Here is a 26634-nt window from a genome sequence, read left to right on the forward strand (position 1 = left end):
AGTGAGCCAAGCGACATGGTGCGCCAAGAAAGGAGGATAACTGTGCAACCCTAAGCCAAGATTGGAGAGTTTGGATTCAGCAGATCTTGGGCTTTCTCAGGATCTGTTCCTCACCTCAGTGGAGCTGGAGATATCCCCGACCCTGGCTCAACTAGAACTCAGCAAGTGGGATTTACACCGGTATAAGTCCTCAGAAGTGGCAGGACAGGACAAAGTTACACCTGTTCCAAACCACCTTCATCTCAGTCACGTTACATAGCAAACCAGGAAAATTTAGCCTGCAAAAATGGTGGTGTAAGCCAAATTCCACCTGAACAGAGTTTGGAATAGAGGTACTTGATCCCAGTGTGATTTATGTTGGTATAAGTTATACCAGCTTTCCATAGTTAAGACTGCTCTGCAAGTCATGATGTCAGGAGCAAGCCAGCAATAAATCACACTGAGTTAGTGAAGTTAACTCTTTATTAGAAGCAGCAAGGTCTGCTCAGGAGTGCCAGACCTAATGAGCACAGCAACTATTCTTTGACCAGGGCCTTGCCCCTATGAAGCAGTTGCAGACACTGAAGGTCCCTGCCTTCTCACAGCTGCCTATGTCTCCCCCTCTCCCGGGTCTTTCCCAAAGCAATCTGAAACTGTACCTACATGATGCTAACTTCTTCTCCACTCTCTTCATGCCTCTCCTGGTTCTGGGAGGAGAGGAGCTTGTCACAGCCAGAGGGAAAGACATCCATGACTCTGCACCAGCCTGACTAATCTCTGCCCCTTGGCCCCCCTAGGGCCTGGCAAAGTTTTTTATTTTATCTGATTTGGGTCCATCTTTGATGGAGAAGGATTGAGTTTGCGCTCTCAACTGACAATGTTTCAAACAAGTACAGCCCATACATAGGGATTTCCTTGAAATCTGTTTTGTCACTTTATTCAGAAAAAGGACCTTCCATTTCAAGGAGGCTATTCTCATCACCCAATAACATCAGCTGCGTGGGAGAATGAGTTAATCCTCGACCCAAAGAAATAAATTGCTTTATCAATAATAATGAATGAGATACAGACAGCAAAGTATATCACACTAACCAGGCTATAGAAGTGATTAATAATGATAATTATTCAGCAGCAACAGCAGTTGTTAAATAATTAAAACCACATAGTTGTGGTGATCTCTAACATTTTTGTCTTCCTAATGTGCTTTAGAGCCTAAATGAGAACTGGTAAAGTTTTATTCATAAAGTTTAAGTAGGTGGAGGCCAACCTGTTTGGGAAATTTGCCACCAGCTCAGTTGTTGTTATCTGTATCTTGTCAATGGGGCTCTCACTGGGCGGCGTTGAAGAAGCCATTATCTCTCAGCCTAACTTTCAAACTCTCACACCCATGTACTCAAAAACACAATTGCCTTTACACAGTATTGTTGGGCCTGGAGCCTAGCTTTGTGGCGATCTACAGCTAGGATCTGTAGGGCCAAATGGGCCAGAGGCAGGAGATGTGGATAAAGACAGCCTGGACCAGATCAGAAAAACATGGACTAAGGTTAGACAACAGAGACATAGTCAGACAATGGGCTGGTGGCTGGTTACTGAGTTGGGCAGATGAGAAGCAAAGGGCCAGTGACAAGAATATAACAGTAGTAAAAACTAGATCACAGGTCTTGTAACAGATGAGGTCAGGCCAGGCCATCTGTATTGTTACCATCAGACAAGCTGCTCAGGCTGTACTCAGGAACAGGACTTGCATTCAGTCAGGAGGGGCCCCTATTGGTCCCTTGAGACCCATGGTCGTGGCTGGAATGAAGAACCCATATGGGTGATGCAGCAACATGGCAAAGATTTGGCAAGTTTTGCCTCAGCATGAAAGTTGTCCCAGTGTCCTGTACTGGCTGGATGCTGAGGAATGGTAGAAGGTACCAGCTAGGAAACCTACAAGGGAAGAAGGCTCATGACCAGGGCTTGGTGGTGATCAGAGGGAGAAAGGGGAGGAGACTGGGAGGAAGAGGTGTTGAAAGCTGAAGAAGTAACAGGGTTTAGTGAGCAGGAAGAGGCTGTGGCAGAGAGCAGTCCACAATCAGAGGCAGAAGCAGAGGCTGGAGAGGAAGGGGGACAAAAAGTCAGAGATGATGCAGGCTGCTGAAGAAACCCTGGTGTCTCCCTCTCCTGTTGAGACCAGCTTCCCTCCACCCTGGTCTCCCAGAACCCAGGGAGGTAGGAAGAGGGAAGAAGAAGAGGAGGAGAAGGAGGAGGAGGAGTTTGGATTTGATATCCCGCTTTATCACTACCCAAAGGAGTCTCAAAGCGGCTATCTTTCTCCTTTCCCTTCCTTCCCCACAACAAACACTCTGTGAGGTGAGTGAGGCTGAGAGACTTCTGAGAAGTGTGACTAGCCCAAGGTCACCCAGCAGCTGCATGCGGAGGAGTGGAGACGCGAACCTGGTTCCCCAGATTACGAGACTACCGCTCTTAACCACTACACCACACTGACAAACAGCAAAGACAGACAAGGCAGAGAAGTCTCAGGTTGCTTGGGAAGGGTCTGGGCTAGGAGAAGACTTACTGTGGGAAAGCGGGGACCTTCAGTCCTCGCAACTGCCTCATTGAGGCAAGACCTACTGGGAAGAGTTGCTGTGATCACTAACCCTGCACTGTTTTGTTTCTTTGAATGAAGAGTTAAGTCCATTGATACCTTGTGAGTCACTGATTACCTGCTCCCAACTCCTGCCTTGACATCTGGTGGCACAGAGTGTAAGGCACCTAGGCTTTATTGCTTGATTGCCCTGACAGGTTACAAGCATGAAGGTAGAATGTTGCATGTCCCAGTGTCATGCACACCAAGAATGGAGGGAACCTCTGCACTCTGTCCTCTGTGCATAGAGAGCAGGCTTGCACCCTGAGGAGAATTCAGGGTGGAAAATTCAAAGTTCTTTGTTCACCATGTGACTCTTAATTTACCATAATATTTTTAATTGCTTCTTGGAAATCATATTTTCTGTTTGAACGGTCACATTTATTTGGGAGTTTCAAACACATCCTCTAAACGAGTTACCTATAATTAAGCGGAAATATCCTGCAGAGGATGGCCATTCTCATGAGATAACGGCCGCTCATAGCAGACAGAATGTACTCAAGCAAAACAAAGACCAAGTGACCTTGACAAGGTCAATTTAAACATTTTAATGGCTAACTTCACGGAGCATTGATGTTAAACTATTAAAAACATCAATGGTTTTTAGAGACCTTCCGCCCATTTTCATTGAGTTGTCTCCATTTGTGGCTTGAGAGAATTGGTATACGTTACAAAGGAAGATTGTCAACATGACCAAAGATAAAGAATATCTGAGAGAAGCAAACAGAAGAAGAAGAAGAAGAAGAAGAAGAAGAAGAAGAAGAAGAAGAAGAAGAAGAAGAAGAAGAAGCAGCAGCAGCAGCAGCAGCAGCAGCAGCAGCAGCAGCAGCAGCTTTATCCCTGTCTCAAAGAAATTGAGCTTCCTGTATGATTTAATGAGACAGAGATGAACTGAAAGGCCTCAAGGCCACTTAAATAGTGGGCCCAATGGTCAAGAAGGCGGTTTCTGCACATACTGTAGACGAGGAAAGTGAGCGACAGATGGGGCTCATCAGCCTGAGAAGGTAGCCCATCTAGGAGAAGGAAAACCCTGACCCTAAACCTCTGTTGCCTTCTGGGATATTTTCGGGAGAGGAAAAGGCTAAGCCGTAAACCCTACACAAATCCAGGGTGGAGTCCCTAAGACTGTTGAATGGCACCTTGTACACCTCCTTCCTGCAGCTAAGCTCATGCCAAACATATTAATCTGCTTTCCTTTGGACCACAACAGGCTTGGGACCCAAGCACCTAAAATACCAGTACCAACTACCTAGGGACACGGGTGGCACTGTGGTCTAAACCACTGAGCCTCTTGGGCTTGCCAATTGGTAGGTTGGCAGTTCGAATCCCTGTGACGGGGTAAGCTTCTGTTGCTCTGTCCCAACTCCTGCCAACGTAGCAGTTCAAAAGCATGCCAGGGCAAGTACAGTGGATGCTCGGGTTGTGAACATGATCTGTGCGGAAGGCACGTTCACAACCCGCAGCATTCACAACCCGCAGTGCTGCGTCTGCGCATGCACGGGTTGTGATTCTGCGCATGCGCAAAATGCAATTTACTGCTTCTGCGCATGTGCGGCCACCGAAACCCAGAAGTAACCTGTTCCAGTACTTCTGGGTTTCGGCACATCCGTAACCCAAAGAAACGCAACCTGAAGCGTCTGTAACCCGAGGTATGACTGTAGATAAATAGGCACCACTGAGGCAGGAAGGTAAACAGCGTTTCCGTGTGCTCTGGTTTCCATCATGGTGTCCTGTTGCGCCAGAAGTGGTTTAGTCATGCTGGCCACATGACCCGGAAAGCTGTCTGCACACTGGCTTCCTCAGCCTGAAAGCAAGATGAGGCCGCAACCCCATAGTCACCTTTGATTGGACTTAACCGTCCAGAGGTCCTTTACCTTACCAACTACCTCAGACCTTGTGATCAGCAGGCAAGGCCTTATTAGTGGTGCCACCACTGGGCAGCTACCTGACTTGCACTGACCCAAGACAAGGCCTTTTCAGTGCTGGTTCCTCAGTTGTGGAATGCACTCCCTCCATCCAAAAGAGTGCACCTCTCTCCATCATTATTAACTTTCAGGAAGAATGTGAAAACATCCCTGTTTCTTCAGGTATTTGGTGGCTGAAGAACACTGTTCCTGAGAAGCTCAAGATCACTGAATGGAAGAAAGTTTTTTTAACTGTAATTGTTTTCAGAATGTTTTAATCTGTTTTAGAATGGTTTTGCTTTGGTTCTGGTTTTAAATTGTATATCAGTTTGCCAGCCTTAGGGAGGAAGGGAAGAATAAAAATAAAATAAAAAATAACTTGGGGCAATAGTTTCCAAGTCAAAGGGCATGATATTCAAATATTTATTAAAGGCCAACCCTCCCTTATTTTTTTAATTAATTCTTTTTTCAGTTTACACTTCTTTGAGTATTAAATTCTCCATCCTTACAGCAAGAGGAGAATAGGAAAAGTTTGTCAACATTTACAACAGTCCACGCAGGGGAGAAACTACGGCTGACTGAATTCAGTGGGGTTAGAGTCGGAAAGAATGGTCTTTATCGGAGTGAAAGGCACATTTTACAGCCCATCATGTAGCTTTGGGAATTCAATCATCTCCTTTATGATTATATGAAATCTTTCAGAGCTGGTGCAGGAAGTGTGGAGAAGGCATAATGGAGCATGGAGACCTATAAACATTCTAGAGTGCTTGATGGAAATTCTGGTACTCTTCACTTACAGCAAATGACACATGTGCACTGGGAATTTTGACAGCTCCCCCCTGGATTTTTATTTTTTTTAATTAATATATCATAGAGCAAAAGCTAAAGAAAATATTAATGGAATGTTTATGGGGTTTGCTTTCTGCAGGTTTATCAGAAAATGAATGCATTAAAAGCAAACTTGGGGAGAAGGTCACAGCGCTGTGGTAGGTGCAGTTTTTGCATGCATAAAGAACAAGATCTGTCCCATGGCAACTCCAGCTAAAAAGATCATGTAGCAGACTGTGGGAAAGACTGGAGATCTTGAAGCAGGGCTGTACCCATTTCCTTAAAAAAATAAAAAAATAAAATGGGGCGCTGGCCATGACACAGATTCATTCATTCATTCATTCCACCTTTTTCTTCAAGGACCTCAGGGTGGCATACATGGTTCTTCCCTTACTCCTTTAATCCCCACAACAACTCTGTGAGGCAGGTTAGGCTGAGAGGCAGTGACTAGTCCAGGGTCATCCAGTGAGCTTTGTGGCTGAGCAAGTGATTTGAATCCTGGTCTCCCAAAGTCCTGGTCCTAATCCCGGACTTTCACAGACGAAGCAAACTGCAAGCAGTGGGGTTTGTTTTGTTTCATTTTGAAAGAAGTTATAGTGGGGAAAGAGGCAGGAGTTTAGGGGCATGCTGCAAAACAGCCAGGGGCCTTACCATCACCCCAGAGAGCAGTACTGTCAGAGCAGGGAATATAGGACTAGATACAGAACAAAATGCAGGTGGCGCTGTGGTCTAAACCACCGAGCCTCTTGGGCTTGCCGATCAAAAGGTCGGCAGTTTGAATCCCTGCGACAGGGTGAGCTCCCGTTGTTCGGTCCCTGCTCCTGCCAACCTAGCAGTTTGAAAGCACGTCAAAGTGCAGGTAGATAAATAGGTACCGCTCTGGCGGGAAGTTAAATGGCGTTTCCATGTGCTCCTCTGGTTCGCCAAAAGCGTCTTAGTTATGCTGGCCACATGACCTGTATGCCAGCTCCTTCGGCCAGTAAAGTGAGATGAGGGCTGCAACCCCAGAGTTGACTGGACCTTATGGTTAGGGGTCCCTTTACCTTTACAGAACAAAATGGACAATACGTGTGCCACCTTCATTGTGGGGCAGGGTAGACGATATTGGAGAACACTATAGGAATGTTTGTTAAGGCAGGTTCGACAGCAACCTAATCACACACACACAAAAAAAAAAAAACACAGAAGGCATGAGCATGCCTGCATGCACATGAAGGATGTGGAGGTTCCATGTGTACAAAATGGCTTCGGAAACAGAGTGAAAATCACTGTGCCATGCTCAGAGAATCTAGAATTGCCCAAACATGGCGTTTTCCAGCTAAGGCCACGATCTTATTAAGTTTCTGAAAAGAGGGCACATCCTCTTGGAGCTTATCTTCTTAACTTAAAAAAGAAAGGAAGAAAAAGAAGGGAGGGGGAAAGAGTTTGCTTTTGTTGTCTCTCCTTTGTTGAAATTATTCTGCCTGGAAAACTTCCATAAAGTGTCCCATTCGCCAGATGAGTAATTGTTTTTTTCTCTGAGTAGCAAATTATTTTTCAGCACACTAAACTATCATTTTTTATGTTGTTGTTTTTTTACAGTGCCCAGTGTGCTGCCGATATCAGAGTAGCCTTATGGGAGAAAGTAGTAATAGGTGCCTAAGAAGATGATTGATGAAGCAGCCAGATGGCAAAGTACGCAGGACAATATTTCTGAATCTGGGACAATGTCATTGTTTAATGCAGAAGGAGAGGAACAGCCAGATGATATTCTTTGGGCCAAAGCAATTTTATCTGGCCCCTGGTGGTGCTACTGGATTTTAATCAAGGCCTGGAAGTTTGCTTGAAGTTTTACTTTTGCGGAAACCTTGTTTCCAAAATTGCACTACTCTACACATTTCTCTGTGGATTTTATACGCGATGCTCCAGCTAATACCGTATTGGCCAGAATATAAGCCGCACCCGAATATAAGCCGCACCTTTAATGCACGGGGCAGGCACTGCTTTGCCATGCTCCTGGTTGCATACCGCAAGGTTGTGAATATAAGCTGCACTTTAACTTTTCACGGTTGGAATTTGGGGGGAAAGTGAAGCTTATATTCAAGCCAATACAGTAATTGCCTGGAGACATTTTTCAGGACCTATCCACCTGCAAGTGGGTCACTTTGTGAAGCAGTTCCACACAAATTAGTGACATTTTTGCAACAGGACAAATGGCCAGAGAGAAGGGCTCTAATGACAGACAGAGTGGTAGAAGAAAATTTGGGGAAGATGTGCATTGGCATGGTGTTGATTTACAACCACGTCACAGAAACATGGAACCATAATTGAATATGCTTTTTATTAAAAAAAAAAATACAGAAGGAACAATGGTCTCCCTTTATATAATAACAAGATTCAGGGAATCAAGGTATTGGATAATGGAGTTGCTTGCTTGCTTAGCATTTTCACTGCACATCTCCTCCATCTCCATCCTTAAAACAGCAGTGCAGAGCATGAGCCATATGGTTTTTGCAACCAAGCAAGCTCTTCCAAACAAATTCCTATCCTAAGAATTCTTCCAGCAAATGCTCTGAAATTTATATTTGACTGCATACCAGACAGCTGGTTATTTTTAATCAACGGATGTTAAAATCAATTATATGAACTTAGAGAATGAAACCGACCCATATTACCGCAGCCCTCTGGACAATTAATGTATGCAATTCACCTCAGTCAATTTCAATAGCCATTAAGCTGATGTTGATAGACTGGAGGCAGAGGATGCAAAATGAAAGATCTGGTTCTAACACGGAAGAGTACTGATAAGTTAATGCACTTTGCTTGAATAATGTGCAACATTATGCAAGACTCTTCCGTCTTAATGGAGCCTGGACAGAAGGGCCAGACCTAACAGGTCTTTGTCTAGTTAGTTAGTGGTTAAAGAAACACTCAGGGGAATGAAGCCATTTGTTTGCATGTCTGCATACAGAGGAAGTACACGGTCAGGAGAAAATTATCTGGTTACCATTATGATCATCATATGTACAGAGGTGAAAAGCCTCTCTGAAATGTCACCGCTCTTCCTGGAAATCGTTTTGCTTCCCTAAAACACCCTACGATGGCCTTCCCAGGCAAGGTTCTCCAAACTCGCCTTGGAATTTCAGTCTGAAGACATTAAAGTTAACTTCCAAGCCTTGTTTGCTAAACAAACAGAAACACATGGAAACAGAGCAGACAAGCCTCATTCAGCTCAGTCCCATGTGGAACTGGGATGGGATGCGCATGGGCTGGTGCATTCATCCTTAAATTCAGCATCCTTCAGTGTCACTCCTGAGATGCACATTACATGGCTATCTGAATTCAATGTTCTTCCTGCAGGTGCAAAGTTGGCACCTAAGAGAAGTAACTTGTAGTTCAGCCTTTTCCCTACTGTGCTAGATTTCAGGTTGCAGAATAATGTTAACATAGGAAGGCGCTTAAAATGGTAACCCATAATATGCACATCCAAGTTATCTTCTTGTGAGCTTCACAGGAAGGAAGGAAATTAATCTGTGCCATATTAACTTGTCCAAGGGTACCAAGTAATCTTCAGAGTTGAGAAGGGTTTTTAATCTGCATCTCACACATTTTATCCACTGAACCAAGGAGTATTGTGACTTTACAGTCATCACTAAATTGCAAGAATGAGAAGCTCGCAGAAAAAATTAGCAACTTTAACTCACAACACTTAATACAGATTTTTAAACATGCCTACATCTTCTCTTGCCTCATATGAAATAACTGCTTCAGAGCAATTACTATTTGCATTTTGATATATATTTTTCCATCTTTCTGTTACCTATACCTGGTAAGGTATTAAATTGGGGTCACATCTTGAGATGCAACCCTACTTTCAAGGTGATTTCTTTGAAAGCCAAGTTTACTGGCTGCACATCAAACGACAGAAATCAATGATGAGACTGAAAGGTCCTATGCTGTTCTTTGGGTATCAAAACAAACAGCACAACCCAATTTCACTTTGATAATGGAAATTCTCTACACTGATAGGTTGTCGCTAGGCTAGACACATATGAATGCTAACAGGCAGCCCCTTGACTAACAAGCACATCTAAGACCTGAGCAACTTAATACTTGTTCCGTATTATTGAGATTCATTTCAGTCTCCCAACTTTAAATTATTAGGGCTTCTATATTCAAGGGCAATTTAGTTCCAGAAGACTAGATGCCAGAGCTACTTCAAATTATATCTCCACCCCTCAAAGAGATAGCCAACAAACACTTTTTTGATGTTGTAACACTCAGTGCTGATAAGCATTATAGACTACTATTTGTGCCAGCTAGTGGCATGAAAAGTCTCTGCATCAGACTGCCATGAACTTAAGCCAATTAAAATGTATTTGGGGGAAACAGGATGGAAATAACAGAAACCCTCTTTACAGCAAAGAAATGGAGGTTGTTTACACAATACTATGAGAGAGTCTACACGCTGGCTGATGGCATGACCCATGATCAGGGGTGGTGGAAGACTCAGATGAGGACAAGGTTCAAGCTACGTCCTCAGGGCTCAGGACATCAGACGATGAGTCCCTTCTACCTCCCCAGCCCTGCAGAAGCCAAAGACTAAAAAAATAAACGGAAGCCCTTTAACCAGTTGTCCAATTCCTCCAGTGAGACAGAGCCCATCATACTCCAGGCCTGCTCAGCCTACATGTTGCTTCAATTCACTATGAGATAAGCCACATTTATTACAGCTCCCTGCAGAGACGACATCACTTGAAGCAGTTTAAGCAGGAGGCCTCTTGGAGCTGTCCATGGTCCTATATGCTTTCTGCTTGATTTGGGGTTGTATTCGACTAACAGGGCCTAAGTTAGTCATGGCCATTAATTTTAATGGGTCTACACTGAGCGAAGGTTAGTTGACTAAAATCCTTGGACTGTGGACTGGGCACCGCCAGCCTTCCCTGCCAATCTCATGCTCCCACAGAACAGGACAGCTGATTCTTTTTGCTTATGAAATGTGACAGAGCAATAAAATACATTAAAAAGAAAATAATCAGCTGTCTTGCTCTGTGGGAGCATGAGATTTAATTTAAAAGGCAACAAACATCAACAATGTCAGCTAGTCTGTCATTCCTTTGAAAAAGTTAGAACCGCTACTTAGAACCCGTTTGTAATGCATATTAAAAACTCTAATACAATATGTCTCTCTAGCTCAGCGGTTCTCAACCTGTGGGTCCCCAGATGTTGTTGGACTACAACTCCCATCATCTCTGAGCTCTGGCCTTGCTAGCTAGGGGTGATGGGAGTTGTAGTCCAACAACATCTGGGGACCAACAGGTTGAGAACTGCTGCTAGCTGTTTCCATGGGTCTGGGGAGGTTGTCTCAACTGATTGTCGCTTCTCTTATGTGAGATGAATGGATGCCAGGTGTTCTAGAAGGATAAAGGACTTGTCTTGCCTTTGGCCACCGTGACTTGACAGGTCAATTTCTCGGACAGAGCAACAGGCCACACCTGAGCACACCATGAGTGTACTGACAGTCTTCTTGCAGAGCACCAACATTTAGCAATTTCTAAGCCGGCATCTCCCAATGAGATAAAGGTTGACTTGATTCATCTGTTTGTTCCTAGCAAGGCTAACAAAGGAGTTGGGTTTATCTTTATATTACAGATTAATCCCATTTCTTCGAAGACTGCTGACCAAAAGCAATACATACACCTTGTCACACTGCCACCAAAGATATAGAAATGCATCCCTCCCCCGGCAACACTGGGGGCTTAATCTACTTGGATTCAAATTGCAGTAAGATAAAATGCAATGTATAATAAATAAAAGAAGCAATCGAAGATATAAATAGAGATTACACAACATCTAGCACAGTGCACTACAACTGCTGGAACAGGAAGAAAAATCATTAAGTGGTCCACAAAAGACCTTCAGCAATTTTCAAGTGGTCCACAGGGGGGAAAGTTTGGGAACTGCTGCAATAGATCCTAAGGCTTCCAGCTGGCAGATCTTGAGTATAGCCTGTATATGTAAAACATCCTCATATTTCTCTCAGTTTTATGCTGGAGACTCCCTTCATCCAGTTTTGCTGTGAGTTATTACTCCTGCTGAATCTACCATAATACTGACAGCAAAATATGAAAGTACAAGTATATACTGTACCTTGTTTTACCTGTAAGGAACACACACCTGACAAAAGGCAATCTTCACATCCAGGGTAGGTTCACTGCAGTAGTATAAGAAATGGCGGCTCATAAATACCTGCAATTCAAAGAACAGCAGTATGAGTGCTGGGCATCTATTTTGCATGTGGAATTATGTAGATATTTAAACATTTATACATAAACTGCATCTGTTGGTGCTGCTTGGGCAGGCTTGGTAGTAAGAGAAGCGGAGCCTCAGAAAATGAATGATATTCATTTGGGTACTATAATCTAGGGTAGCTCAGTCGGTGAAACATGAGATTCTTAATCTCCGGATTGTGGGTTCGAGTCCCACATAACGTAAAAGATTCCTGCCTGGCCAAGGGTTGGACTAGATGAGCCTTGGGGTCCCTTCAACTCTACAATTCTATGATTCTAATTCCCCCCCCCCCAAAAAAAGTAGGTGATCTGTTTCCACAACAGCATGGACATGGAGCGCTCTTTCTCCCCCCCCCCCTCTCTCTCTCACACACACAGTTTATGAGAGGGAGCTGGGCAACCATTGCAACTTGATGGGGCCACTGGCCAGACTGAACAGGCTCGTCCAATGTCCTTAGGTTTTTATCTGGTTGGCCACTGTGAGAACAGAATGCTTGACTATACAGTGGTACCTCGGGTTATGAACTTAATTCGTTCTGGAGGTCCGTTCATAACCTGAAACTGTTCTTAACCTGAAGTACCACTTTAGCTAATGGGGCCTCCTGCTGCCACCGCCACACGATGTCTGTTCTAATCCTGAAGCAAAGTTCTTAACCTGAGGTACTTTTTCTGGGTTAGTGGAGTCTGTAACCTGAAGCGTCTGTAACCTGAAGCATCTGTAACCCAAGGTACCACTGTATTCCCCAAAGCCTACCACACGCAAAAAAATTCACATTCAAAATGGCAGCCAAGCAGGTATTGTAATGCCTTGTGATTTAATTTGTAAAAGGAAAGAAAAACCCACGTGACCCAAAACAACCATGCAGATCATTTGAGGGAGAATTAGTGGTTCCCCCAAGGACTGGAAACAAAACTCATTTCAGCAAGGAGTCAAGCTCTGTGGAAAAACCTTCCTCCCTTCAGAAGCAGATACCATACCATCCCTGATAAGTTTCAGATGACAGGTTAAAACCACTGTTTCAGGAGGTTTTTCCACCATGAATGTTGTTGTAATGTTCCTATCTCTGATGTTTTTGGTCTATGTTTTTAATTTTTTATATTAGGGGTGGGGTTAGCCGCTTTGAGACATATAATGAAAAGTGGGGAATAAGTGCCTTAAAATAAACAAGTAAAATAAAATATTCCAAACAGGATACCATGTTATTTTGCTGCAGCAAATATGACACACTCTTTCTTGTTTTAACAAAAAATGTTGAGATTTTGTTTGTTTTTTAGTTATTATTAATTGAATTCATACCCCACCCTTCCTCTTGATGGAGCCCAGGGCAGAAAACAAATCTACAAAACAATTTTTAAAGCATTCTAAAAAGTTAACACATTCTAACAACAGTTAAGAGCTAAAAACATTTGAGCAACCTGTAACACCTAACATTTGTGCAAAAGTTAAGTGGTTTAGACGCAAAATCCAAAATTGAATCCGCACTGATAATCGGCCATTTGTTTTTTAAAAAAATTAGCTACGTTTGCATTTTCTACTCTAAAATAGAGCAGATTTGGAGAGCAAAGAAATAGTTTTAAAAAATAAATCCCGCCACAATTTCCTACAATATGCATAACAAGTCCAACCCTGATCCTTCACAAAATGAACACTGAGGCTGCTCTCCAAAACATACTGGCTAGGAAGGAAGCTCCATTAAACCAAGTAGAGGGATTCATAGCTCAGCTGTAGAGCTCCTACTAAACAGAAGGTCAAAGGTTCGGTCCCTGGCAGCTCCAGTTAAAACGATCAGAAAGGAGATGATGAGCAAGACCTCTTTCTGCCTGAGATAATAATAATAATAATAATAATAATAATAATAATAATAATAATAATAATAATAATAAAAATAAAAATAAAAATAAAATTTTATTTATACCCTGCCCTCCCCAGCAAAGACTGGGCTTAGGGCAGCTAACAACCAAAAATAAAAGCAAGTTGATTAAAATACAATTTAAAAGATTAAGATACAATGTTAAAACAATTAGGGAGCATCTCATCATAGGAGGAGAAAGGAAAAAGAAAAAGGGGGAGAGAATCACACTGATTCTGAGCCAAAGGCCAGGCGGAACAACTCTGTCTTACAGGCCCTGTGGAAAGAGATCAGATCCCGCAGGGCCCTGGTCTCATGAGACAAAGCGTTCCACCAGGCTGGAGCCAGTGTTGAGAAGGCCCTGGCTCTGGTTGAGGCTAATCTAACTTCTTTAGGGCCCGGGACCTCTAGGGTGGGTCCCTCCGTGGGGCATACCAGGAGAGGCGGTCCCGTAGGTACGAGATCCCAAAGAGATGCTACTAGTTGCAGTAAGCTATACTGGGCAAAATGGGGCAAGTTACATTTGGAATTCCTACCTTAATCCTGACATTTTAATTCACAGTTTTGTACATTTTTATTTTTATTTGGTAGAAGGCGCTGCACAAATATCCCGCTGCAAACATAACAATTTCTGTGGCTGGAGATCCATCGCACAGAAGCAACAGAATGCAAAAACTTCCCACCATGATCTCGGCCTAAAATGCGAGCATGTTAAATTTTTAATGAATGAATTATAACCGCGTTCCGAAAAAGAAAGTATTTGACCTTTTCTCAGCGTTGTGTTGCAATGGCTCAGATTGCTGCCTCATCTCTCGGTGACTCATTACAGAAGGTTTCTATCCCATAGATGCTTTGATTATTTCCCCCCGCCTTGTTTTTGCTAAAAGCCTTTAATATTAATCATAATCTCACCGGTTTCTGGAAACCTAGCAGATAATTATGTCCTCTCACTACAGGGGCATTTAGCAACTAAGTGCCATCAAGCAGCCCTAGGATGGTGTTATTGAAGCATTATTGTGATATCAAAAGGCTATGACTCACATGTAGGGTGTTTCAAAACATACTTGGCTTGGAGTATAGTGGAACAGGGAAGGGAAGGGAAGCGCCCCTCCCCAAAAAAAAATCCTCTTAATGACATGAATAAATTAGTGCACATCTCCCCATTGGTTTTTAAAGTAGCCCTTTAAATTACACTTGAAATAAGTGGACAAAACGAAAGTGAGCACGAGGTAATAATTCAAGTAGGTAAAACACCAATTTAATCCGAACAGAAAAGGTTTATCTTCCTCCAGGAAACCTCACATTACCAGAAAGAGAAATCAAGGAAGCAAATTAAAGCTATTCTAACAAATCACATGTTATTCATCTTAAAACTCCTCAACCGGAGAAGGGAAATGAAATGGTAGAAGTTATGGAAAGGGGCAGGAAAGAAGGGAGAGGCCTGCAAGAATTGGAACAGAAAACTTTCAATAGCTTTGCTTAGTAGCATTTGAATAAATGTAGGAAACAGAAGCTCCTGCGTTCTAATTTTAAACATCAGGAGACCTAAACATTAAAACCGGAGTCACCCTGGAAATTCTTATCTATAGCTGAATTAAGAGTGGACTTGAAGATTCCTCCTCAGATGAAAACGGAGAAGAGCCCAAAGAATTTTAATAAGGCATCTCAGGTTTCTCTAGAACAGGGCAGTCCAACTTTTCATACCAGTGGGCTGCAGGAGTACTTTGAGACAGAACCTGTGGGCTGCACACTGTCTTGTCACATGGAGGGTGGGGAGCAAGGCCGAAATTTCACACAAATACGCCCACACATCCACACCCACCCACCAGCATTCATGCTGCCCTCACAAAGATGGGTGAAGTGCCAGGATTGGAGAAGGAGGTACAAGATTCTGGAAGGGTCTAAGAGCCCTCCCACTTCCTTCCCTGAGCTGGGAAAGCACTAACTAGGCTTTGGAAGGGAGGCTAGAGGACTCTAGGCCCCTGTCAGAGCCCTGACGCCTGTTGTTGAGGGCCGCCAAAAAAGGCCTCAAGGGCTGTATGCGGTCCTTGGGCCATACATTGGATCACCCTGCTCTAGAATGTTCCACACACCTCTAAAGGCTCATGTATGGGCCAAATTTCATGAGCGGATTTAATGAGGAGTTTCAAGGGAGGATGAAAGTATTTTGATATGGCCAGCTAAAAAAATGCTTCACACATCCATTATTAAAACCAGAAATGAATGATCTGATTAAAATATGTATTATTTATATCTCAAGTGTATTGGTCCTCATTCTGTCACAGTATTGATATGTAACATATATTAATACATAAAGCCATTAAAATTACTAATAAAAACTCAAATCAATAACCATCAGTGGCCCCAGAAATAAGATTCCCCCCCCCAATGGTGCCTCCCATTCTATGAATTCAAAAACAGATTTGCCAGGTTCATTTTATTGATCATGGACAGTCACGGAGAAGCTTTCATCTGGCCTCTGTGACAAAAACTGTCATCAGTTGACGTTCTGCCACCAGTCATGTATGCATTGTGTATATCTGGTTGGTTAACGAAAATTGCTGTGTTTTTTATTCATTTGTAAACATGCTTAGGATTATGCGGCAAGTATGTTTAGGGCTGCAACCCTAGCAACAGCTGACATTTACCGGTATTTTTTAAATTCACACACAGGAAGAGGAAGAAGTAAACTTATCTTTCACAGAGTAGCATTTTCAAACTAAATCCAACCATCACAGAGGAGATCGTTCTGCCTCATGTTTGATTCTCCTACTCCTAGTTATTAGCACAGATCTTCCTTCTGCTCCTTTCAGATAAGGTTTTCCTCTTATTTCTATAGGACAAAGGCCTGGGTACCTACTAGTATTGTCAGTCAGTTCTTATTCCCTGCAGCACACACTGCAGAGAGAACAATGATAAGCCAACCCTTACGTTGCAACTCCACCACACTCCCAATCTAAACACAGTGGGAGGTCATGATTCGGTACTGGAGGGAAATGTTTATCACTTCCAAGAAGCCATTGTATGACACCCATTGTAAACTACAGACTACAGGCTAAAAAGGCACGGATTTCTCACAAATCACCTGAACATTCGTTCCCGTTGCTCACAGTAAATTAGCTTCGTGATTAAAAAGTTGTGACGGAGGCTTTCATAATTTCATACGCCTACCTGCTGAGTAAATATGTATCATCATGAGAAAATAAAATAAATTGTTAAAAAAGAACCTGTTCTTTAGCTAGAGTCACCTGGAGGTATGTAATAAGCCACGTCAACAGCTGTGTTTATGTGTCTAAAATGACTTTAGCGTCATTTGCCTCCAAAGTATGGACATATCCCTAGAACTTTATGACAGATGGAAATGGAATGCATATTGACAAACACGCAATTAAAGATATGAGAAACTTTCCCTTTAGGCATGCAGTGTTACAGAGAAGTAACCTTTATGCACTTCTTTCGGCAAATACTCCCCACCTCCAAATTAAAACATTATGCCAAATATTACTCTATCCTGTAAGTATCTATCTTGCTCAGTTCCATTGATCTTTAACTGGCAATCCAAAATATGTGAGTCATACTTTTTTAAAAAATGGGCAACATGCTATTTCAGAGGAGCAGAAACTCTACAAGGGAGGAGACATGAGAAGGCCACATCTAGTGCCCAATGGTGGCTCCCTGCAACTGGTACTGTACTCATAGGCATACTTTTCTGACAGTGGAGGTAGAACACAGCCATTGTGGCTAGTAGCCTTGCCCTCCATTAATTTGTCTAATCCTCTTTTAAAGCCAACCAAGTTCCATAGTTTAACTATGTGCTGCATGAGTAAGTTGTTTTCTTTTATCTATCCTGAATCATCCAATATTCAGCTTTATTAAATTACCATGATTTCTAGTATTATGACAGAGAAATAATCTCACCCCACCCCGCTATTCTCTTTCTCCATGCTCTGGACCAATGAAGACCAGGCCTAGGACTGCTTGGGAAACCATTACAGAGGAGTCCCTTCTCCATAGAAGATTGGGCTAACTTCCAACCAGTGTAACTTTTATCCCTTCTATCAATAGCTGAGGATACTTCTCACTGTGCATTGCTAGATGCTAATAAGCCATCCTGTTTGGGTGCCCCCTCTTAACTGGGAACACACACCCTCTACCATGATGCCATCCTAGGGGGCAACAGAAGGACATTATCAGGAGGCCAGCCAAAGACATTGTAGTCCATGTCTTAAAGCCTCCTTTCACTGATGGTTGGTTCCCTAAACTACTAGCTTTTGTATGATTAAGAGCTCAGAGAACAGCTAACTTTCATTGAAGATGTTGCAGGACGCTTTGCTGCTGGCCTTGGTCCTGAACCCAGCAATCCATAGTTGGGTGTTCTTAGACCCTTTCTCTGCTTCTGCCCACTTATTACAGCTACCAGCTCATTACGGTAAAAGGTAAAGGACCCCTGGACAGTTAAGTCCAGTCAAAGGCAACTATCTACATGCTGACTGTGCCTAGTAGATGACCACTGTACACAACACAAGTTAACTACCTTGAAATCCACCAGCAAATCCCCCTCCTCATGATCTCTGAGGCTAAGCAATTATCAGTCCAATAACTACTGTGGTATTTCGGGACTAAGAATGGAACGTGTCTTTTGTCATATCATACATTCAGATCTGACTCATTCTGCTGCCAGTTTCCTTTGGCCTTGAACAACCACTCAGTTTGGAAAACTCCTAAGGCTTAAAAGCCTCATTGCTTGTTCCAGCTGCACTGCAATATTTTGTAAAACGATCTTGAGAATAATTATTTGCTGAGTAGTCACAGGTAACTTGGTAACTTAAGGAGGTTTCCAGTACATTGGTGATATAATGCAGCAGAACAAATAGATTAAGGGGTGGAATCCAGAGCTATTAGTGGTTGTTCTGCAACATTGACTTCAATGGGATAGAGAACTGCACCTTAAGTATTACTTAATGAGGGGCTGGAATTGGACTCTTTTGCAGGAAATGGGCGTGTGCATACTTATCTCAAGGTCAGCTACTATTTTTTTGGTACAAAGTAGATAGTTCATAAGGTGCCACGTGGACGCCACAAATGCAGGCTTCAACAAGAGCATACACTTTCCAATGGAAAGGCTGGGGGTGGGAGGGGGCTTGACAGGTGGCAGGACTGAATAACTATTTAGCATGGCCACCAAGGTCAACCATCAAATTCTCTTTTACCGACAGGGAATCTCTTTCCTGCCTATGGATAGCAGAAGGTAGACAGACAGATATATAGAGGAACATTTTTATCCCAAACTCAAAGCAAGGAACATGCCACTCTCCAATTCCATCCTCACAACAAACCTATGAGACAGATTAAGGGGACCCATGGCTGAGTGAGGATTTGAATCCACAGTTCAGCATTCTAAGTCCAACACACTGCCCACTAAACATTATGCTCACAGATTCATTCTAACACATTATTGTTGTTGTTTAGTCGTTTAGTCATGTCCGACTCTTCATGACCCCATGGAGCAGAGCACATAGTCTTCACATAATATTTTTCACATCAATTTGTCTGTTGAGGAACCTCTTGTGAAGGATTCTGTGGCATATTCAGGAGCTTTGGGGGCTGGAACTAGGAGCCCACATCTGTGTACATTGCTGAAGTTAGCTCAGCAACATCTGGAGGGTCACAAATGAGTCATCTCTATCCAATGCTGACTGGCAGTGGCTTTCCAGGGTTTCAAGCAGGAGACATTCTCAGTCCTACCTGAAGATGCCAGGGATTGAACCTGGGACCTTCTGCATATAAAGCAGACGCTCTAACCACTGAGCTATGGCCCTTCCCCAAAGATGGCTCCCACTAAAGAAAGCAACATAGTAACCTCCCTTAGAACCATAGAATTTGAAGGGCCACAGAGGATCAATGCAGGAACCTCAACTACTGTAGTTTGTTAAGGGTGCTGGGAATTACAGCTCTGTGAGGGGTAAATTACAGTTCCCAGGATTCGGAGGGGAAGGAGAAATGATTCTGACCTACAAAGCCTTAAACGGCTCAGGACCGCAATACCTCAAGGACCGCCTCTTTCCATATGAACCCACCCGGACCCTGAGATCATCTTCTGAGGTCCTCCTTTGTGTGCCTTCTCCTCGAGAGCTCTGGAGGGTGGCAACACGAGAACGGGGCCTTCTCTGTGGAGTGCTCTCCTCAGGGAAGTTCACCAGGCGCCTTCATTATACACCTTTAAGCGCCAGGCAAAAACGTTCCTTTTCAACTAGGCCTTTGGTTGATCTGATTGACATCCTGTACCCTTTTAAAATGTGGCTCTTTGGGGGGGGTGTTATTGGGTTATTGTTTTTATTTTAATTTTATATATTGTGATCTTTTCTGTGAACCACCCTGAGATCCCCGGGTATAGGGTGGTATATAAATTCAATAAATAAAATAAAACAAATACTTTACTTGTATGGTCCATTGGTCAGTCTAACTCAGTACTGTCCAGAGCCTACCTGGACTGGGAGTTGCAGACAGGGTCTCTCCTAGCTCTGTCTGCAGGATTGAACTTTCTGCATGCAAAGCAGACACCCTCCTACTGAGTTGCAGCCCCATCCCCATCTTCCTTAACTGAACTCAAGCATGTCAAACTTGTCAAAAAAAATGTCTCCAATAGATAGTCCCCAGCAGCTCTTCAATAGATAGTGCTGAGATAATGTGTTCTTTGGAGATGATTTTTTTCTTGTTGTTTGAACTGCAAAATAATCAAAGAAACAGGGGGAAGTAATGGTAGGCGAGCTGCCTTTCACAGAGGCTTGTCCATCATTATTGATCTTCCCATTCAAGAACCCGTCTTAAGATATCAACGCTGTTACAAAAAATATAACAACAACAAGGTTTCGGCTTATGAATCTTCTTTAGTGCCAGGCTTCTGGATGAGGCCAATTTAGGAAAGCATCCAGTGTGTCAAATTGGGTTCTTTAAAACAAACAAAACTGCATGAGGGAAAAACAAAACCCAAATGTTAGGCCAAAAGAAAATTTGTTTTGCAATCCAAGCTGGCCAGCTATTAATTATTTTCCAAAATATCATTAATTTTTTTAAATAAAAAACAGCTCTCTTTGACCATGAACTGACCTGGTTATTATCTCAACTTGCTTTATCATCTCAGCATTAGTAATCCAACCTAAACACGGATGGCTCCAGGTTTTGAGGAGTCCCTCCACAAAGCATCCGCCAGTGGGCTCCCAGTTACACACTTACCTGGTGTGGCCATAAGTCATCACTTTGAGACTTCTTAGGGTAGTGATACTGCAGGATATCAAATCCAAACTCTTCTTCCCTGCACACACAGATCCTAGCAAGCATTGTGCTAGTTCTCTTTAGCCAGTAGCTTGATAGTAAAGGGTAAAGGGACCCCTGACCATTAGGTCCAGTCGTGACCGACTCTGGGGTTGCGGTGCTCATCTCGCTTTATTGGGCGAGGGAGCCGGCGTACAGCTTCTGGGTCATGTGGCCAGCATGACTAAGCCACTTCTGGTGAACCAGAGCAGTGCACGGAAACACCGTTTACCTTCCTGCTGGAGCGGTACCTATTTATCTACTTGTACTTTGAAGTGCTTTTGAACTGCTAGGTTGGCAGGAGCAGGGATCCAGCAACGGGAGCGCACCCCGTCATTGCAGGGATTCGAACCGCCGACCTTCTGATCGGCAAGTCCTAGGCTCTGTGGTTTAACCCACAGTGCCACCCGCATCCCTAGCTTGATAGAACATCACTATAAACCAAACATGGTAAGGACTAATCCTCTCTAGACCCTTCCCCTCACTGATCACCTATTTTCCTCAAATATTTCCTCCTCATTACAATTCCATTGAAATCTCAACTATTTAATTGATGCTATAAGTATATGTATAATTAGTATATGAATACTTTTATACTAATATATGTTACATTGGAATAATAATCATAACCACTACTATATATTGCTGTGTTTTAATACTGTAGTCATTCATTTTCATAAAATCTCCCCCCAATGCCACAAGGCAGTTTTACTGCTGGAATAAATACTTTATGTTTAATTGTGGAATATCTTGTATTTAGGCCAAGCGCTGAGGAATAAAACTTTTTCTGAACTACAAAATTAGCAATTGTTCACGATGAAATCATGCAACCCTCTGAACATAAATTGTGTAAACACATAAAATATGCATTGTTTATTAATACACATACATTTGTACACATTAATATATAATGTGTGTGTGTGTAGCCCAAAATATACTTATTAAAATTGCAATTTTCCATATATTTCCTTGAGAGGAAGGTCCCCTGATTCTCAGCGGAGGGCTTATTCCTTCACAGAAAATCCCAGTCTAAAACAATCGGAAGGATATAGCACCCATAGCTATGAATATACATTATCTCCGGTTGCACATTTACATAAACATCCGAAGGAATACGCCAAATATCATAGTTTATACACACATCTATATCGGTGCAGACATGTAAAAAGAATTATAATGATTAATAACATACAAGAGATCAATAGATACAAGTTTAATCTGTCATTAGCTATTTCTTTTCTCAAGCGAATATCTTTTTAATTAGGAAATTGAGGTTTCCTCACCACTGAGCTTTGTTTTATTGCAGGAACATAAACTGAAGGCCTGGCTATTTACAATCTACCTCCAAGCTGGTTGGTTCATTCTGATGTGAAGGGGAACTTGGCATGTTCCCTGGGAATAATTCAAGAAAACCCAGGAAAATATAAAGAAGAAACATTATGGGTTGGCTCATTCTTTATTGTTTTTAAAATTAGTAATTTTCAGCAGAACTGTTAGCACCAAATGATATGTGCAAGTTTAATGGCTGGGTTGCCCTGTAGCTAACACGGAAGGGGCAACTGAGGCAGAGGCAAATTCCCCTTCTTGCTTCTGTGTTTTATCAGAAAGAAACCTAACCCAGTAAAAACACAGACTGGCAAGGACGCTTGTGGCTTGGACTGGTAACCAAAGCAGCTGAGTCTGAGACCTAGTAAACTTCAATGAATTAAAATGTACTTATGCCTCAGAGCCCAAATCAGGCATGGAATGAAATTGGGGCATGTAGCATCAGCATCAGATTGTCAGGCACCATGGAGACTCTGGATTGGTCAATTTTAGTACAAACACATTAGAAGCCCAGTCAACAGAGCAATACCTTCTGGTTACTTTACTTTAGGCTTCAGGAACAAGGATTAGGCCTCGTTGGGTGTCAACAATCTCAGTTGAATTAACCATGGTTTAGCTGATTCTGAGAACATGTCTTGCATACCCTGCAAGTGTCCTGGAAAAAACCAGGACATCCAGTTTTTTATTGTGAGAGAACGGCGGCCATTTTTATTGCCATGATTTCATGCGATCTGGGGAAGATGGCATCCCAGATTTTGGCATTGAAGTGTTGGCAGGTATGGTGTTATGCTTACATATTCCCTCTGACCTCCTCTGTTTCCTGTGCTCCTTTCTCTTGCACACCATAAAGCAAAATGTCTGGAGTCTGTTAAACCATCAAATGCCATGGGAATGTTAAACCATTTATTGTTAACCAGAACTGAGAAACTGTGGTTTAATCTCTGACTGCAAACCATCTACCAAGCAAGACCAGGTTGGTTACATCTGGAATGGGCCACAATGTTCTCACACACTCCCTTTTACAAACTCCACCTGAACCCATTTCTTCATATAACGATTTAATGATGCTGTAGCTTTAACAGGGGACGCAGCCCTTTACCTTTACCTTTACAACAGTTAGTTCGGGACGTGGGTGGCGCTGTGGGTTAAACCACAGAGCCTAGGACTTGCCGATCAGAAGGTTGGCAGTTCGAATCCCCGCGATGGGCTGAGCGCCCATTGCTCGGTCCCTGCTCCGGCCAACCTAGCAGTTCGAAAGCAGGTCAAAGTCCAAGTAGATAAATAGGTACCGCTCTGGCGGGAAGGTAAACGGTGTTTCCATGCGCTACTCTGGTTCGCCAGAAGTGGTTTAGTCATGCTGGCCACATGACCCAGAAGCTGTACGTCGGCTCCCTCGGCCAATAAAGCGAGATGAGCACCGTAACCCCAGAGTCGGCCACAACTGGACCTAATGGTCAGGGATCCCTTTACCTTTAGCTTTAACATCTGCACTGGTGCTACCCTTGGATAATATTGACCAGAATTTGTTTTTTTTTTTTTAATAATTTTTATTAAGGTTTTCCAAATTAAAACAAATAAAATCCAATTCATAAACTTTTTCCAATATCCAGGACTTCCCCTCCCCACCCCCTCTTGTGTTCCAAATCTTCCAAAAAAGCAATAATATTCAACAAATTCTTATTCCCAAAATACACTCATCATCAATAACTCAATTTATCCAAATTTCCATCCCCTAAGGTCGACCTATTCCCTTCCACGAGTTCCCCCCTTTCAAATATAGTACAGATGAAAATAGAATAAAAACAAACAATAATTTTACAACCTTTGGATTCCAAATTTCCCTCCCCTCTTTCCCTGTTGCGTTCCTCCTATCCCTCCACTTCTAATGTCTTCCTGATGAACCCACATTTCACTAAACCCACATCCCTCTGGTTCTTTACCGGTCTTTTTTTTTAAATTACAGATGTCCAATCATAGAAGGAGTCTATCAAAGGGGGCCCATTTCTTCTATCCAGATTTTTATATCCAGGAGTATAAACTCCAATTTTATATCCATAAGCTTGTCAAATCTGGATATCCCAAATGTTCCCACTCCAGTTCTGTCCAGTTCTTGTTGTTTCCTTGTTCTTGTCAATCACTCTCCTCCTTTTTACTTCCCTGTTCCCTCACAGAAATGTTCTTTTTCCAAAGGCTTCTAGTGTCTCTACAGAGGCTTGTTATTCAGGAGCAAAACATTACATCATGTTCCTTTCATTTTTCAACAGATTAATCCATTGTTTCCAGTAAAGTGTAGGCCTCTGTAGACAAAATAATGTTCCATTTCTGCAGTTTCCCAGGAGATTAAAAGTTCTATCCAACTGTTCAAGTTTCCCGTCGAAAACACATGCAATGTCCCTCAGCTCCTCTAGGTGGATTACAATAACAAAGTTCCCTTCCAGATCACATCCGCCAGTCCAAATAACTTATAAATCCTTATTTGAAACAATTTATCTCCAATTTATAACAAATGTAGCCGGCAAAGTCCTCATAACAAAGTCTCAATTTCATTCTTCCGTTTTGACAGCTCTTTGACAGCTGTCAAAACCTCCGTTATTCTTCTCCAGGCATTTTCACGAATCGCTCCAGGGATTCCGGGGGGGTTGCTTTTTAATCCGAATTCCACTTTTCTCCTCCAGCTCAATCTTATAAATTTCCCTCGCGAAGTTGCTAGTTCGGCAAGATAAGGTTCCTCTCGATCTTAGTTATCCAGTCCTTTGTTTTGGCTCTTCTACAATTTGGGGGGGGGGCTGACTTCCTTTTTTCCACCTCCCCCGTTCGCTCCAAATTCTAAAAATTTATCCCTCTTTTTAGTCCATATTCCAATTACTCACGGGTTCTTCTTTTGGGTCCAAATTTTCAATAGAAGAAGTCAGCGCTCTCCGCCGGATGGCATGCGGCTGCGCTCGGCAGGGATAGCAGAGGACTCAAAGCACCACGCTCCTCCCCGGCACCCGATCCGTAGCCTTTAAAAAGGCTCCTTCACGAATCGAGAGGGCGCTGACGGTGCCAGCCGAGTCTCCATGTCCACGGCCTCCGTGGCCGTGGTTTTTAAGGGTCCCCGCATCGCCGGTGCGGTAGGACCCAGCCCCTGCCGAGCAGGCTCCCTCCGGAGCTCGGAGGGAGCCCGCCATTCGGCGATGGCGCCGACCCGGAAGTGATATTGACCAGAATTTGAAATCAGGGAGCAGTATTCAGCATGAGTAGAACCAATGCAGTTTTAACGCTATCCCATAGCTAAAGCAAACTGTGAAACGGAGGAGAAATTCATGCTGGTGAAGGAAGGAGGGAGGGAGCTCAAATCATGGTCCTGGTTTCCTGACTATGGTCAGGAGACCAGCAATATTATAGCTGCACCGGTGAACTCTCTGGCTTTCTCCAGGATTTCACTGGCCATTTATTTGCCTAACATGAACACAGCTAACTGTAATCAATTCCTGGAAGGCAGGATGCCTTACCAGTGCTGCAAAACTGCAAAGGTTATCCATCATTTCTACTCCGCTTGAGAGCTAGCAATATATAGCAAGGATTATACCATGAGAATACATGAAAGCCAAAGTAGTTCCACCTGGTGCAGAATTTTTATGCTACGCAAAGATGCTGTATTAAGGATGCTATTTTGTGTTACAAGCATGTTTGAAGGTTATTTACTAAATACGAACAAATACCCTGGGAGCCTGATGCGGCTGTCCCTTAACATTTTGAGATATCGTATCAAACCGTTATGGGAACCTTGTGTAAGACAAATCAATTTAAATCCAATTTCTCTGGTCCCACTTGCTAGGGCTCTCCCTAGTGAGGGAATGTGGACTGCCTCCCTCCCTCCCTTTAGAAGTGATATTAAGATCTATAACAGGACTCTGTAAATGTCACAGCAGCTGCATCAAACACCCTGGCAAAGATTATCCCATGCCAACCTCCAGCATTTAAAACGGTAGTGTTGACAGGATACATTCTGCATTCTAAGCTGTATAAATTCTGTCTGAATTCAGAAATCATGCCAAACCACTAAAGAAGCTTCACTATGATCCTGTGTGATATCCGAACCTAAAAATTGTGGTTTAGGAATGGTCGGCAAGCCAGAATCCATATTTTCAAGTGGCTTGTGCTAACTATGCCTTTGAAGTGATATCTGTATTGACAAACCATAGTTAAAACTGCTTTTTTTTTACCTTCAGGTGTTACTGTACTTCAGAGCTGGAGAGCTGACAGAAAATGAAAACGGGGGAAAGGCTGTAACCATGATTTATTTTTGAGCTTGGAAGCTCAAATCAGAGTTTGCATTCTAAACCATGGCTATCCAAAGCCATGGTTTGGTGTGATGTCTGAGTTGAGTATTCAGCAATTGTATCTTATCTTAACAAACTGAGATATGAGCACATCTTATGCCAGGACACACAGCTGCTTTTCTCCTCCCTTCGTGCCATGCTTGAATACAGTCTCAAGTTAACCATAGATTAAAATGGAATATGATTATCCAAATTGGGTATTCGGTTTCGCTG

The 26634-nt window shown here is 42.9% G+C and overlaps 1 protein-coding gene across 8 annotated transcripts in view; it reads right to left on the reverse strand.

The window, feature by feature from the left end:
- Window positions 1–26634, reverse strand: part of MAPK10 (mitogen-activated protein kinase 10) — a 236881-nt gene that overhangs the window by 90501 nt on the left and 119746 nt on the right. For 6 of the 8 annotated variants that reach the window (XM_081925123.1, XM_081925122.1, XM_081925125.1 and 3 more), the window contains one exon: window positions 11497–11568. In XM_081925123.1, the coding sequence (XP_081781249.1) occupies window positions 11497–11562 (66 nt within the window). In that variant the 5' untranslated portion in view covers window positions 11563–11568. Of the gene's footprint in view, window positions 1–11469; window positions 11569–26634 lie in introns of those variants that run through there. The other 2 variants (XM_081925126.1, XM_081925127.1) reach the window with 2 other exon arrangements.

The sequence above is a fragment of the Podarcis melisellensis genome (assembly GCF_964234715.1).
Source record: "Podarcis melisellensis genome assembly, chromosome: 9".
Lineage (NCBI taxonomy): Eukaryota > Metazoa > Chordata > Lepidosauria > Squamata > Lacertidae > Podarcis > Podarcis melisellensis.